The sequence below is a fragment of the Callospermophilus lateralis genome, chromosome 10 (genome assembly GCF_048772815.1).
Source record: "Callospermophilus lateralis isolate mCalLat2 chromosome 10, mCalLat2.hap1, whole genome shotgun sequence".
Classification (NCBI taxonomy): domain Eukaryota; kingdom Metazoa; phylum Chordata; class Mammalia; order Rodentia; family Sciuridae; genus Callospermophilus; species Callospermophilus lateralis.
Window position 1 is genome coordinate 5061839 of NC_135314.1, and position 13575 is coordinate 5075413.

Consider the following 13575-nt stretch of genomic DNA (forward strand, 5'->3'; position numbering starts at 1 on the left):
AGCACTAATCAGGAAATGCATATTGTCCAAAAATGTTGCCTGAGAGTACCATGCAGCCTCATGAAGCTCCACCTGCAGAACTGGACACGTGGGCAGTATTGGACATGGAGACAGGTGGCAGAGTGGCCATCAGAGACACGGCAACTCAGCTCTAGTACATAAATACCTGAGGCTGAGCCCTTCCCATTTGAAGGATTTGCATTTCTCCCCAGTCTTTCCAGGTATCAGAACCCTCTAGATCACTCCATCTGAAGTGGGCACACCTGCAGACGCAGGGGGTGGGGAGGGGAGGCGGGGGGGGGGGCAGATGCCATGGGCTTTGTCTTTTATTTAAAACATGTTTGTTCTGTCCAATCTAACACCTGCGCGTCCTGTAATCCTGCCGGGACCAAGATGCCAAGGCTTTGTAGCACTTTAATACATTTGGAGCATTTAATGGAGAACTGCTAGGATAGAGACTGGTCCCCAGATTGGTTATAACACATTGCAAGTACATCCAATGTGCAAGATTGAGTCGGGTCTCAGAAATACCATGAGGTATTCTTAACCTACATTTTTAAATAACCCTGGAGGTAAATGCCTTCCACATGTTCTCAAATATTTGAATATAATAAAGCTAACAGTGGCCATATGAATAAATAAATAACCAAACTAATATAATTTGCTTATCAGACTCTTAGGAATAGACTGATAATCCCTTTTTTTAAAGTATGTACATAAAATCCACAAATTGTGAAATTGATCAATGAGAGGGTGTTGATTCACATGGAAAATGTTCTTCACATTGCAAAATCATTCTCCAGCTTATTTCTTAGTGACAGCTGTGGTAATGATTTTGTGATATCTGTTTGCAAATAATCAACCCCTCTCAGAGAAGATCGAGAAATAGACACATTTTCATACATGAAGATATGTGAAATTTTCAATGCCATAAGGTTTCTTTTTGAAAAATTAAATACTTGCATTTTTTTCAGGAGCAAAGCTAATCCACATGTGTGATACACCTGTACCTTCAACATTAGAGTCTACTATTGCTAGGCCTACAGATGCAGCAAGTAACCAAAACCCTTTTCTCAGAAATGCCAGATTCTGTCTTTTCTTTCTGCAGGAGCGTAATGGCCAATTTATTGTCAAGGTATTTTTTCTGGGGCTTCCTTGGGTCCAGTTCACCACATGAAGCTAACATTGAATTAGAGTGTTTGGTTTCCATGAGCCAATTCCAAAGTGTTGCTGGGGGCCATTTTAGTGAATGACAGGCTGCAGATCTTGATGGAATCATATGATTATTCATTGCTTAGTAGGGTGAGGACATCCTGAGAAAGTGAATGACAAAATGCAATGATTCTTTAATCATAATACCAAGGCATGCCAGTGTAATTCAAAGACATGGAAGTCATGTGGTGAATTTCCCAAGAATAAGGTCATCCTTCCTCTTGCTCTGGGGACAAAATCCTAAGAAGAGTAATAGCACTTTGAGAATTTGTGCGTTCTTTTAAATCAGGTGCAGTGCATTTCCAGCACCTGTCTTGGATTTATTTCTTCTGGGCCTCCTCTTCTGTCTCCCTGGTCATTCTCTTTTAGTGGTTAACTTGAGGGCACCTTCTGGAGCTCTGGGTTGAACCCTATCTGAACACTGGTCCTCCCAGAGCCTTGTCAGTATGTTAGCTAGCCATGCAGCCTCTCTTGGCTCACCTGGTCTTGCAATCACCTGACCCCTCACCTTTCAGAGCCCAAGAGCCCAAAAATACTGGATGAGGAAATCTCTATGGGTGACTGTGAGCTAATAGGAAAATGCAGAAAGCAGGGGATATTTTGAAGCAAGAGACAGGCATTTTTAGTTATTTTAGATGCAGAAAAGAACAAGTTGTGCTAGGTATATATTAAGATAAATGTACCTACTGGACATCTTTTCTAGGATGTTCCCAACCATATCGAATTCAACGTGTTAGCTTTTGCCACCAAGCATGTATTTCTCCTGTACATCCATTCACAGCCAACAGTTTGTGTTAGTCTGCTTTTGTTACTGTAACAAAAATACCTGATACAAACTAATTTATAAAGAAAAGAGATTAATTTAGCTTTCAGTGTTTAAGGATGAAAGTCCAAAAAGCATAGCACCAACTCTTGTGATGGCCCATGGCAATGATGGTAATGAGACTGTGTATGGGAAAAAGAGACCACCTCTCAAAACAGGAAGCCAGACAGTGATTGAGGTCCACATCCTTTCCAAGGGCCCCAAGGGCCTGTGGCTGTCCCACTAGACCATATCTCTTAAAGCTCACTTCAACTCTCATCACTTCATATCTCACACTGAGGACCAACCTTCCAACTCGTGAGCCTTTGGGCGACACATTGAAACTCTATCCAAACCAGGATGGTTCCACTGTCTACCCTCCCTGAACCTGAACCCTGGGGGAGCCGTACCTGACCCACCCTCTGCTTCACCACCCCTACTTGTCTTCCATTCTGAATCTGTCTCCTTTGGTCTCCTGGTTCCAATCCTCTCTTCTCTCCCACGGCTGCCCCCTGAGCTCAGCCCATCTCCACGTCTCCCTGGCCTGCACACCCTCCTACCTGGGCTCTTGGCTCCAAGACTGCAGACCCCCAGCCCATTCTCTGGCACCAGAGCTAGTATGTCATGAGCTGCAGGTGTGCAAAGTTGGTGATTCCAGGAGGCCTCAAGGTGGCCGAGGAGAGCCCTGGCATTCGTCCCAACGTGCTGCACAAATACCCCTTGTCCATTTCTAGCTTGAAATGAAAAGTGCGAGAAGTACAGGGCTGGAGAACGTGTGGCATTGGTTCCAAGACAGCAGAGACTCTGAGCCAGGCCTAGTCCAGCTGGAGCTGCAGAGCACTGCTTGTAAAGTACATCCCACGGCTGGGCCCTGAGTCCTGGTACATGGTGGGGGCAGTGACGGGGAGGAACGGCTCAAGCCTTGAGCCAGGGGCGGGGGGATAGAGGGAATCAGGAGACACTGTGCCAGCAGATGCCCTGGAGGGAAGGTGTCCAGGAGGCCGGCGAGGGCTCATCGTTAGTGTCTGGGAGGAAGGGACGGCCTAAACAAGATTGGGCACACGGGAGAAAGTAGCACTTGGGGTGAAGCGGGGGCTAGGGCTGGCCTTCTTGACCCGGGTGTGCAGACTGTGACATTTAAACTTCAGGATGGACATTCATGTGGACATGTCTAGCAAAGCTTCTGAAAGCCAAGCCCAGGGCTCAGGAGAGAGCGCAAAAGGGAAGGGGGAGATTTGTACAGAGGTGGTGCAAACAGCCGAGGAAAGGCCGCCGGGAAGCTCCGCCTTTAGGGAATGGGGAGAGGAAGGAGAGAGGAGTGGCAGTCAGAGGTGCCCGGAGAGGTCTGGGAGCCCACGGGGCTGCACATGGTCACAGCACAATACGCAGGATGGGGACCAAGGGGACACCGTCACGTGTGACCCTTACAGGCAGTCGTCAGTAATAGAAAGTCATGGAAGCCACATCAGTTCAGATTCCCAAGAAGCAGATGCCAAGACAGATGGACGTGCAGGGATTGGTTGGGGAAATTCTTGTAAAGAATGCAGAAGGCAGGGAGCGTCCGGCGCCAGGCTGCAGGTCTGTCACCTGTGGGAGCACACCTGTGGGGAAGAAGGACGTGGGCAGGAGGGACCGGGGGAGGGCACCTCTGAGAACTGCTGCAGGCTGCTGTGGACCCCTGAGCAGAAGCTGCCTGTTAGTGAAGTCTGCACTGCGCAGAAATGCTCGACGGTGACCGCGCCTTGCTGGCCCCTCCTTGGCACAGCCCAGGGAGAGGTGCAGCTGGAGCTGCCCATCAGCCAGCCTTCCCTCCCAAAGCAGATGCTGCTAAAGGAGATCAGAGGTGCGTTTCCGTGGCACCCAGAGACCAGAGCAAGCCACCTTGCCAAGGCAGTGGAAAGACGGATGCTCTGCTCAGTTGCCCTCGCTGTGCACCCAGCACAGAGTCAGAGGACACAGGGGGCGCCCTAGCAGGTGGCAAGACCCACTAGGGAGGCCTGTGCTGTGCTGTCTCCACCCTGAGCCAAGGAGGAAAGCTGTACCCAGGGAGCCGACCGGGGTCACAGGGTTCCTCAGAACTTCCCAGGCAAGAGCCCACTGTCCACCACTCCTCCCTCCTCCAGCCCTGGACCCTCCCGGCACCTCCCGTCCCAGGGGCTTCCGTCTGTCCCCCTTTGTGCCCAGCAGACCTGATTTCTTGGGCGTATGTTTTTCTTCTGGTTGTGGTGTCTGGATCTTGTCTCCATTTCTGTGGCTCAGGTATGACACTGAAGAACCAAAGTCACACGTAGAAGCCAGCTCTTCAGGGCCCTGCAGACAGGTGTGAGATCATCCACCGCCTTTGTGGGGAGCTGCAGGGGGTGTCTTGAGAATCCCCCCCACAGGGGCATTTCCCCTCCAGCCGGGAAGCCAACTAACTCTCTGTGTTCCTTTCCAGGTGACCTCATACATCTGCCTCCATACCTTAGGATGGACTTCTTGTTAAACCGAGGTGCGCCAGGCACCAGCAGGGACCTGAGTTTGGGACAAGCCTGCTTGGAACCTCAGAAAAGCAGGACCCTGAAGCGCCCCGCGGTCCTGGAGCCCATCCCCATGGAGGCCTCCTCCGCCGCCGCCGCCTCCACGCGAGAAGGACAGTCGTGGCAGCAGGGGGCCGTGGCCACCTTACCTCAGCGAGAAGGGGCAGAGCTGGGACAGGCAGCCAAGATGAGCAGCTCCCAGGAATCTCTGCTCGACTCTCGGGGCCATTTGAAAGGAAACAATCCCTACGCAAAATCTTACACCCTGGTATAACACACGGCGTGGCTGGACAGCGGTTGTAAATACGATTTAAACAATCCAATCAAAGCTACCTTTTTTTTACGGAATTCCAATATTTATAATTAAAGAAAATTGCCAAAATATATTAAAAAAAAAAAAAGAAAATACTGAAACCACAGACAGTGCAAAGACTCTCCTGCTTTTTTTCTGTCTGAGTGTGAGCTCCACCTGCCTGGGCATCTGATTTTTTGGGAAAGAAGTCCAGTTTTATGATCTTCACAGGCTACTGCATTTTTACTGATTTTCTACAAAGTGCATGGGGACTAATTAAACCTTCTGACTGGAAGTTCTGTCACACACGAGTCAAGAAAGAAAATAGGGAGGGGGGAAATCAGCCTATTTGTGAATTTAAAAGGAACATTGATTTGGGGGCAGGGGACAGCTTTAGTCACGTTTGCACACCTTTCTTTCCCGTTAGAAACCGGGTCCTCCATTTGATCTTTTGTTGTTAATTAGGATGAGTGCCGTCAGTGAAGGGGTGGGGGGAATCAATTTGGTTTTCTTTTTTGTTTATTTTTTAATTTGATGAGACACTCTTTGCATTTTGTCTAAGCGAAATAAAAAAGAAAAGGTGGTCTGCCTTTATTTCAATGTCTGCTCCTCTGACCTCCGACGGAGCGTGTGGGTCTCCTTCCTGCTGATCCTGGGTTTGCCAACACTGGAACTGACCCAGAGCCCAATTCAATGAGCCAGAGAAGACACCGCTATTCCCAGCTCCTTGGGAACGGTGAAGAAGGTGCAGTAGCGTCTCTCAGGCTGGAGACTGCCGAATGGGGGCTGGTCTCCGTCTCTGTGAGGGGCCGTCCCAGGTATTCTGAGTCTCTGGCAAGGTTTGATCCTCGCCCACTCCCACCAACCTGCCCTTTAGCTAAGCAGGTGGTCAGCAGACTACAGCCCACTCCAACCTACTGCTGTGTTTGCAAGTGAAGTTTTATAGGGAGAGAAAGCCAAAGGCCACCGGCACCATTTGCATATTAGCCAGGGCTGCCTTTGTGCAGTAATGGCAGAGTTGAATAGTTACGGTGGCGGGGACCTGTGGCTTACAGAGCCTAAAACGTTTACTATCTGGCCCTTTAAGGGAAAGTGTGCAGACCTGCCCTAGATTCTGACGTTTAGCCCCAGGTTTTGTGAGAAAGGGAAAAGACCATGTGTCCTACCCCCATGACCTGTCCTGTCTCCACGATGTCTGGCACCTAAATCTGCAGTAGACCATCTTCAACATGTTACCCCCAATTCATTCCCTTGTACCCAGAGGAAAACTAGTCAACGGAAAAATGGTGTTCCTCTGAAATCTTTTTCCTTTTCCTTCCTCTGTGAAATGATTTGCCCGTGGCGTGCCTTATCAGAGAGCAGTAGGAAAGCCCTCCCAGCCTTGACCCTTACACCGTGTGCTTTAGAGAGAGCATGCAGTCTTTCCCCAGCACCAGCACCCCGTTACAGTCTGCACCCCAAAAGGAGAACCGAGTCTCCACATCAGGGATTTGTTATTGGCCAGAAAACTTGACCAAACACCCATCTGCCAGGTGACATCAGGCGCTTTCCCTGTTAATACTCTAGACAGGACCCACTTAGACACCAGCATAGCCCGGCTGCTCCTGCCGTCCCAGAACAGGTAGAGAGGTCTCTTTCCCTCCCTCTTCCAATCCGTTTCCCTTTTCCATCCTTTCTTCCTTCCGTTTCTCTGCTGGGCAGACCATTTGCCAACTAGACAGAGGCACTGAACACCCACAGACAGGTCCAGGACACATAAAGACCGTTCCTGGCACAGACGTAGATGGCTCCATGAATACAAGCCATGTTCATTTCTTGCCATGGTTTTAGAATGTGATCCACACAGACAGTTGATCTGATTTTAGAAATAAAAGACTACTTTCTAGGGAAAAAAATAAAGTTCTATCATTCACTGTTCTAAAACTTCTATGGTCTCCAAGCTTAGAAGTTTACCTTTTTAAAATTTTTCTCTCAAGCTGTACAAAAAGAAGGAGGAGGAGGAGGAGGAGGAGGAGGAGGAGGAGGAGGAGGGAAAGAAAGAAAGAAAGAAAGAAAGAAAGAAAGAAAGAAAGAAAGAAAGAAAGAAAGAAAGAAAGAAAGCTAGCTCTACATCATGTCTGCCTCTGGAATGGATTACTTTCAAGATTCCTGCCTTAAAAATACTCATTAAAGTGAATTCCACATGAAGCATTGTATTAAAAAGTCCCCCTTAATGCCTACTGTTTACAAAGGGACCCAGAGCTGTAGACTGAAGGTGTACTGGATATTTAAAAGACCACTGTTGCTAGGCGTGGTGGCCCACACCTAAAATCCCAGTGACTCAGGAGGCTGAGGCAGGAGAATCACAAGTTCAAAGCCAGCCTCAGCAACTTAGTGAGGCCCTAAGCAACTTAGTGAGATTCTGTCTCAAAATTAAAAACTAAACAGGTCTGGGAATGTGGCTCCCTGGGTTCCTTCCCTGGCATTTAAAAAAAAAAAAAATCACTATTGAGAATGGCATGGTGAGTTCTCCTCTGGGCCTCCGCCTGTCTCTGATCCCACCTGTTTCACAGAGGTCATCCACGTAACCCAAGTCCACAAGCAGGTACTCTCTTAGGATGGTGAAGCTCAGATTCATTCTTTCTTCCCTGACCAAAGGCTATAGGGTCATTGGGCAGTAGTGATAGGGTCAACAGATCGGGTTGCCTTTGGGGCCTTGGTCTGGTTGGCTGTCTGAGGTGAGCGACGGTCCCGGCTCCCAGGCCATGTCCACGATCCCTGGGCTTCCATCTAATTCACACGTGTGCCCAACAGCTTTCCTGCACCCACATATGCCATGGCTAAAGGAAGAGAATGGAAATCTGGACATTTAAAGAGCTCAAAGCCAGTCACCAGCTGGACTGGATAAGCTCTAATCCCATCATCTTTGTGCTCCTGCCACAGAGATTCCTGATACTATTTTAAGACACAGAAAAGAAAAAAAAAAAAACACTGTTGCTTAAATTGCTCTTAAAATAAGCAATGGATAACTACTCAGTGAAGGTCCTTCTGACATGGTACCATGATCCATGAACTATCCATAGCCAAAAGCCTTGTACAACTTTAAGGAAACAGCTGAGACGGTCCAGAGAGATTCTATAAATTCATGTCTGGCCATGGCACAAGCCTCCTGGGATTCGGAAGAAGCCAAGAACTAGTTTGCTATAGACCACTTTGTTAGCGAGGTCCTAGAGGAACCCTACAGCCTGTGTCTATGGAGAAGTCTTCTTGCAACTTTCTAAAGAATGTGACCCAGAGAGTTCCTCCATTCCCAGAAGATCATGTGGGAAGACAAGATATCAAAATACCCAGGCTCCTGAGGCCCACATTGCTTCACCATTGGTCAAAAAAGACCCATCAGCCACAGGTGAGGCTGCAGGGAAGGATGGGTGTTCTGTAGGTCTTAGAAACCTAGAGGCACAGCCTTAACGTCAGGGAGGCCTCGTCAAGGAGGACTCTTCAGGCCAGCCCTACAAACTGGAGGAGAAGGATCAAGACGGCAGAGCCCCGAGCAGACCAACAAGTATCTGGCCCTGAACCACAGGGCCAGGTGGCAGCCATGGACAGCATCCAGCTGAGCTGAAGGTCAGGAGGACTTCACTCTAAGGGGTCGCCCCAGCGTTATATCAAGCACGGGCTTGAGTCATCTCTCTCAGGCGACTGTCTGCCTGGGCCCTGTATTTGTGCATGTCTTCTGAGCGGGTGTTTCGGCAGCTTCTGTTCTGCACTATTTTTTGGAAGAGAGAGACGCTGTGTACCCCTGGACAAAAGGCGGACCTGCCGGCTGATCGGGATGACAAAAGCAATGCCTCCCTCTGAGGCGAAGTCTGGGCAGGTCTGCGGGCTGTCTCCCTGAACACAAGGGTCTCCAGGCCATCTGAGTTCATCCCCTCCCTGGTCCTGACCCTCCAGGTGGTCTGGCGCAGCCCCTCACCTCCTTCCGTCTTCCGTCCGAACTTACCTTCTCAATAGCCCCTCCCTGGCACCTGTTGCTTGCCAGAGCCCCCAGCTCCTAGTTGCTCTGGTCCTTCATCTGTACCCTTATTTTCTTCTAACTTATATGCAATTTATTCATTTATAATGGTATTATTGATCACCTGTCCTTCCTCCTAAGGACATTGGCTTTGGGCTATTTTCTTTTTTCCTGCTTGGGTCCCCAGTTTCTAGAACAGTGCACAGTAGACATTCTACAAAGATTTGTTGAAGAGAATTAAGAAAACGTTGGGGGTTTCCTAAACTCAGAGTTCCTCAGTTACCACACGAAGCCGCTGCACACGCGGCATCCTCCTGGACTGTTCTGTGTCGTCCTGTGGGCCGTGGAGGCCTGGGACACTAGTTAGGACATGGCCCTCGGGCTGATCACTGTGCTGGCGATGACATCCTCGGTCTCTGACCCAGCAGTCTCATGTCTTCTGCCAGCGCCCGTGTCCTCTGCCATCACAATGCGAGGACAAAGCAGCACGTCCAGCCCTGTGTGCAAGAGTACAGGGTGACACTCTCAAGGAGTTAATTGGTTATTGCCTCATTCTCTCATCCTGGGGACCCCTTCTTGCTACTCTGGAGAAATATTTCAGCAGTCTATTAAAAAGATGCTTCCTGTTGCTACATACAAAATTATAAGTGTCTGTGTAAAGGTTCAGTTTCTCTGATGGAGCAATGATGCTGTGGCACCTTGATCCAGACTGAAGCCCAGGTATGGAGACACCAGGACCCTTGGGCAGGAGCATCCCCTGTGTAACCACGGCCATGCTGTGTCCAGCCCAAAGCCAATATTCCCACATGCCACCCCAACAACGCTCCAACACCTGTCCCCCATCCAAGTTAAGAGGTGGCTCTGCAGTGACCCAGGAAGGTGACCTGATGATAGTCCCAAGAGAAGAGATTCAGATGCTAGATCGGATCTTATTTTGATATGGTTTTAGCTCAATATTGTTCCTCTTCCTCTGACTGTTGCCTTCCTCATTGAAACTCCCTCTTCTCTTGAAGCTCCTCCATGATCCTTAGGTTAGTGGGTAGCACTTTGCCTACTAATATATCAGGAGTCAATCCTCCACATCAAGGTGCTGATAGTTCTAGTAAGAGGAGTAAGAGAGCCAAGGATACGGATGACAGTTCCAACGAGGGTCATTAGACATTTCTGCCGTTGCTGTGGAGCTAGGTGCCCTCCCTGTCCCCAGGTCTTTGCTGCTCACCCACCCTGTGTATTCACTCTTCAGAATGCAAATATTGGGTTTGCTTCCTGATGCAGGGATGTAGGAAGACTCGGGTCAGCAAAGCATATGGCATCACAGCAAGAACACTGCAGAACTCACCCCAGGATCTCAAGCAAAACCATCAGGTTTGGACATCTGTATTAGCAATTGGACCAGAAGATCTGAAAATCCCTTCTCAGTAAACAGATGGTCCTTCTCAGTATCCATCTTATGGGGAAAATGTATGAGCCCGTGAATGTCTATATGGGGCCAAGAGCTCCGCCTCATCCTCTTTTGTGGGGGAGGGGGTACTCCTACAGTCACTCAACACAGACATCAAAACAAACTGGTAAATGTTTAAAAGGGAAGAGAATAAAGTGAACGTGGGCGTGCCGCTGCACCGAGGGAGGCAGAGGGCATGCTCTCCATGTCCACGGACCCAGTGTCGGGCAGATCTCCACCTTCTTGGTAAGCCCCACAATCTGCTCTTTGTGTGGGCTCTTTCTTCTGGAGGGAAGGACACAGTCTGCTCCCTTGGGGGTTGCAGGCACTGGAGGCTTCACTTCAGGGTGCGTAAAGTCTTGTGGTCTGTTGTAGAAAAGATCGATGTCCCCAGGGGCCCTTCTAAGTAAAGGCTGCTCTAGGGCTCTGCCTGAGCATTGATTCAGCAGATTTCTGCCGGTGTTGGTGAAAAGGCTGCTGGTCTGTCCAGGGTGGGCATGGCCCACTCATTCCCTGGGGTCTGAGCACCCTGGTCGGTAGGTAGTCTCACCTCTCATCTTTGAAAATGTGGTCCAGAGGACCACACCTGAGCCCAGCCCCTATGAGGCCAGCACACCTCATACCAACCCCGTTGGTCATGCCGGAGGCTCCCCTGCATTCCCTTCCGGCACCCTTAGCAGTCAGATGCCCCAAACATCAATGGTCATCAAAGAAGCGTTTCTTCCTTTGTCTGCATCACCCCGTGCTCCTCTGAGCCTGTACCCGTCCTGATTTTTCCCAGGGTGGGAGAAGAGGCTCCCTTCTGTCCGCAGCTCATCTCTCCATCTCCTCTCCGGATCCTGAACTCTTCCCACCTTCCCAAGAGCCCTCCTCCCCGCTAACTCTCACATGCCCTCTTACATATAAAGGCACTCAAGTCTCACCATCAAGAAAGGGAACTCTCTCCTTGCACCCTCCCTTACGGCAGACCCTGCCTGATGTCAGCGTTGAGGTTAGGGCTCTCCCCTGCAGCACTGGAGAAACTGTCTTCTTCCTGGATTCCCGTTCTTTTACTCCTTGGGACATTTTTCCATTTCTTGGACAGTGTTTCATTCTCCATGACTCTTTCAAACGTGGAGGTTCCCAGAGTTTCACCCTCGGTCTGTGCCTTTCTCACCTAGGTCATTTTGCTATCTCATGAGCAATGGCAGTTTGAGTCACCATCTATTTTGTAATGAGTCCTAATTGCATATCTCTGGCCAGAACTTCTGCCCTGAGCTCTCCACTCACATCCTGGCATCTCAGGCAAACCTCCACCTCAACCTCCACCTTGTCATGGATGACCCCCCTGCTCCTGGTTCCGCTTCCCCTAGGGCAATGGATGGATTACCCCAACTCTCCTTCACAGCCACATCCATTCAACTCTCCCTCTCTTGGATGCTGGGAGCCATCAGCCAAGTAGGTATGACAATCTCCTTGCCAGCTTACTCCCATGCTGTCTAGTGGAAGGACTTCTGAAAGGTGACCTTGCTCAAGGACCAGGGCGGTTTAGCATAATAGGAGATTAGGGTGTTCCCCCTTTAGAATAGGGCGTATCCTGCTGCTGAGTTCCTCTTGAGTTCTTAGGGTCAGACAGTATATTTGGGAGACAGAAGCCCAGTGAAGAGGTGGATTTGGGCAGAGAACGTGGATTCCCCCAGAACCTGTTTGTAGACGGCCGGTGTGAGTTGGGGAATAAAGAATTGCTGTTTGAATCTACAAGCTGTGTGGAGACTCGTGATTTGTGCCCAGCCAGAGACTGCGGCACTTGGACTTTTCCCTCTGCCTCCTAATCTCTCTACTTCTCTGGTTTGTGTCACTCCTCACTGAATTCAGGCAAGGACTTCCTGACTTGTCATCAGTACTTCCTCCTCTGCCATCTCACTCTCTCTGCCGGCTCCCTGTTAGCTTTCTCTGGCTTGGAGAGCTCTGAGTCATTTCTTGCTTCATATTTTTAAATAATATTTTTTATTGTCTTAAGTAAAACACCCAAACTCTTCAGAATGTCACCGAAGACCATTCGTGACGTGGCCTCGTCTAGACTACTCTCCTAACACGCCTTCCCCACCACGCGCCATGTTTCCACCGGTCTGTAACTCTCCGTTGGTGATCCCACATGAAGACTTTACCTATGGAAGTCCCTCTGCCTGACACCACACCTCCCTACTCCCTGCTCTGAATAACCCTCATCCTGTGGTCTCAGCTCATAGGCTGCTGCCTGTGGAGTAGCCATCCCTTCTGCATTCTTGTGCCTATTCGCCTGGGAAACACCCAGGGACCCTGGGGCTTCTGTCACGGCCCCCACACTCTGAATTCGAGCAGTTCTCTCCAGGCCTGCATCTCCCTCCAGACTGAGCTGCATGGGCAGAGGAGTCGGGTCTATTGAAGATACTGTCCTCCTGTCCCCAATCTCCACGTCTCCCGAGTGCCTTTGCCTTTTGCCTCCCATCTCCTGGCTCCCAGGTGAGTTTGCTTCTAGGTGTGCACATGTGTCTCTCTTGGAAGAGATTTCCTTGGGCCTCAGAACTGCCTGGCATGTGAGAGAGGAGAGCTGGAAGTTCTTAGACGTTTGTGTGCCCTGGGCGGGAATGTGTAATCCAAGCTCCCTTGCCCAAAAGCATGATCAACTCTTAGAAGTAAATTATTCTTCATTTTCCCCTGCAAGACTGCCTTAGACTGGGACTTTGCCTGATAGACCTTTTTAAAAATCATCTTTCTTCCTCTTCACTGGCCCGGGAAGGGTGGCATTGTATCAGGATTTGATCTGGATTAACATACATCACTGCCTTTGCTGTCTCCAGAGCCCAGGCCCACACAGCATCTGGGACTTGTGGAATGACAGATGTAAGAACACGTAATGAAATATTGTCACATACCAAGTGACCCAGTAAAACAAAAAGCAGACATTGGGCACATGCCAATTGGTTCTATTGGTCCTGGTACCTCCAGAAGCTCCCCTTGAGCAATATATATATATATATATATATATATATATATATATATATATATATATATATATATATTCACCAATTCAGCTTCTTAGCTACATCTTCAAGTTGGTGTATATACCTAAGAAGCTGAATTGGTGGCGACACCCTATGAGGTTGGGGTACTGAAGTATATATCTTAAACCTACAGCCATGACAGGGTGCTAAGTCCTCGTTAGTTCTAAACAAAAGTTTAGAAGTGGGAGTTACCTCACTGTCACAGGGCAATGTGTAATCTCATCCCCAGAGTCTTGGGTTCTATGGGTCAAGAGGTCCCAGTTACTATAGGTAAATGTTTACACCAAGATAAACA

General features: G+C 49.3%; 1 protein-coding gene across 1 annotated transcript in view; it reads left to right on the plus strand.

The window, feature by feature from the left end:
* Dscam (DS cell adhesion molecule) overlaps positions 1-4807 on the plus strand; it is a 678135-nt gene extending 673328 nt beyond the window's left edge. The window contains exon 35 of the mRNA XM_077110439.1: positions 4452-4807. Within this exon, the coding sequence (XP_076966554.1) occupies positions 4452-4807 (356 nt within the window). The remainder of the gene's footprint in view (positions 1-4451) is intronic.
* Positions 4808-13575: the final 8768 nt, after the last annotated feature.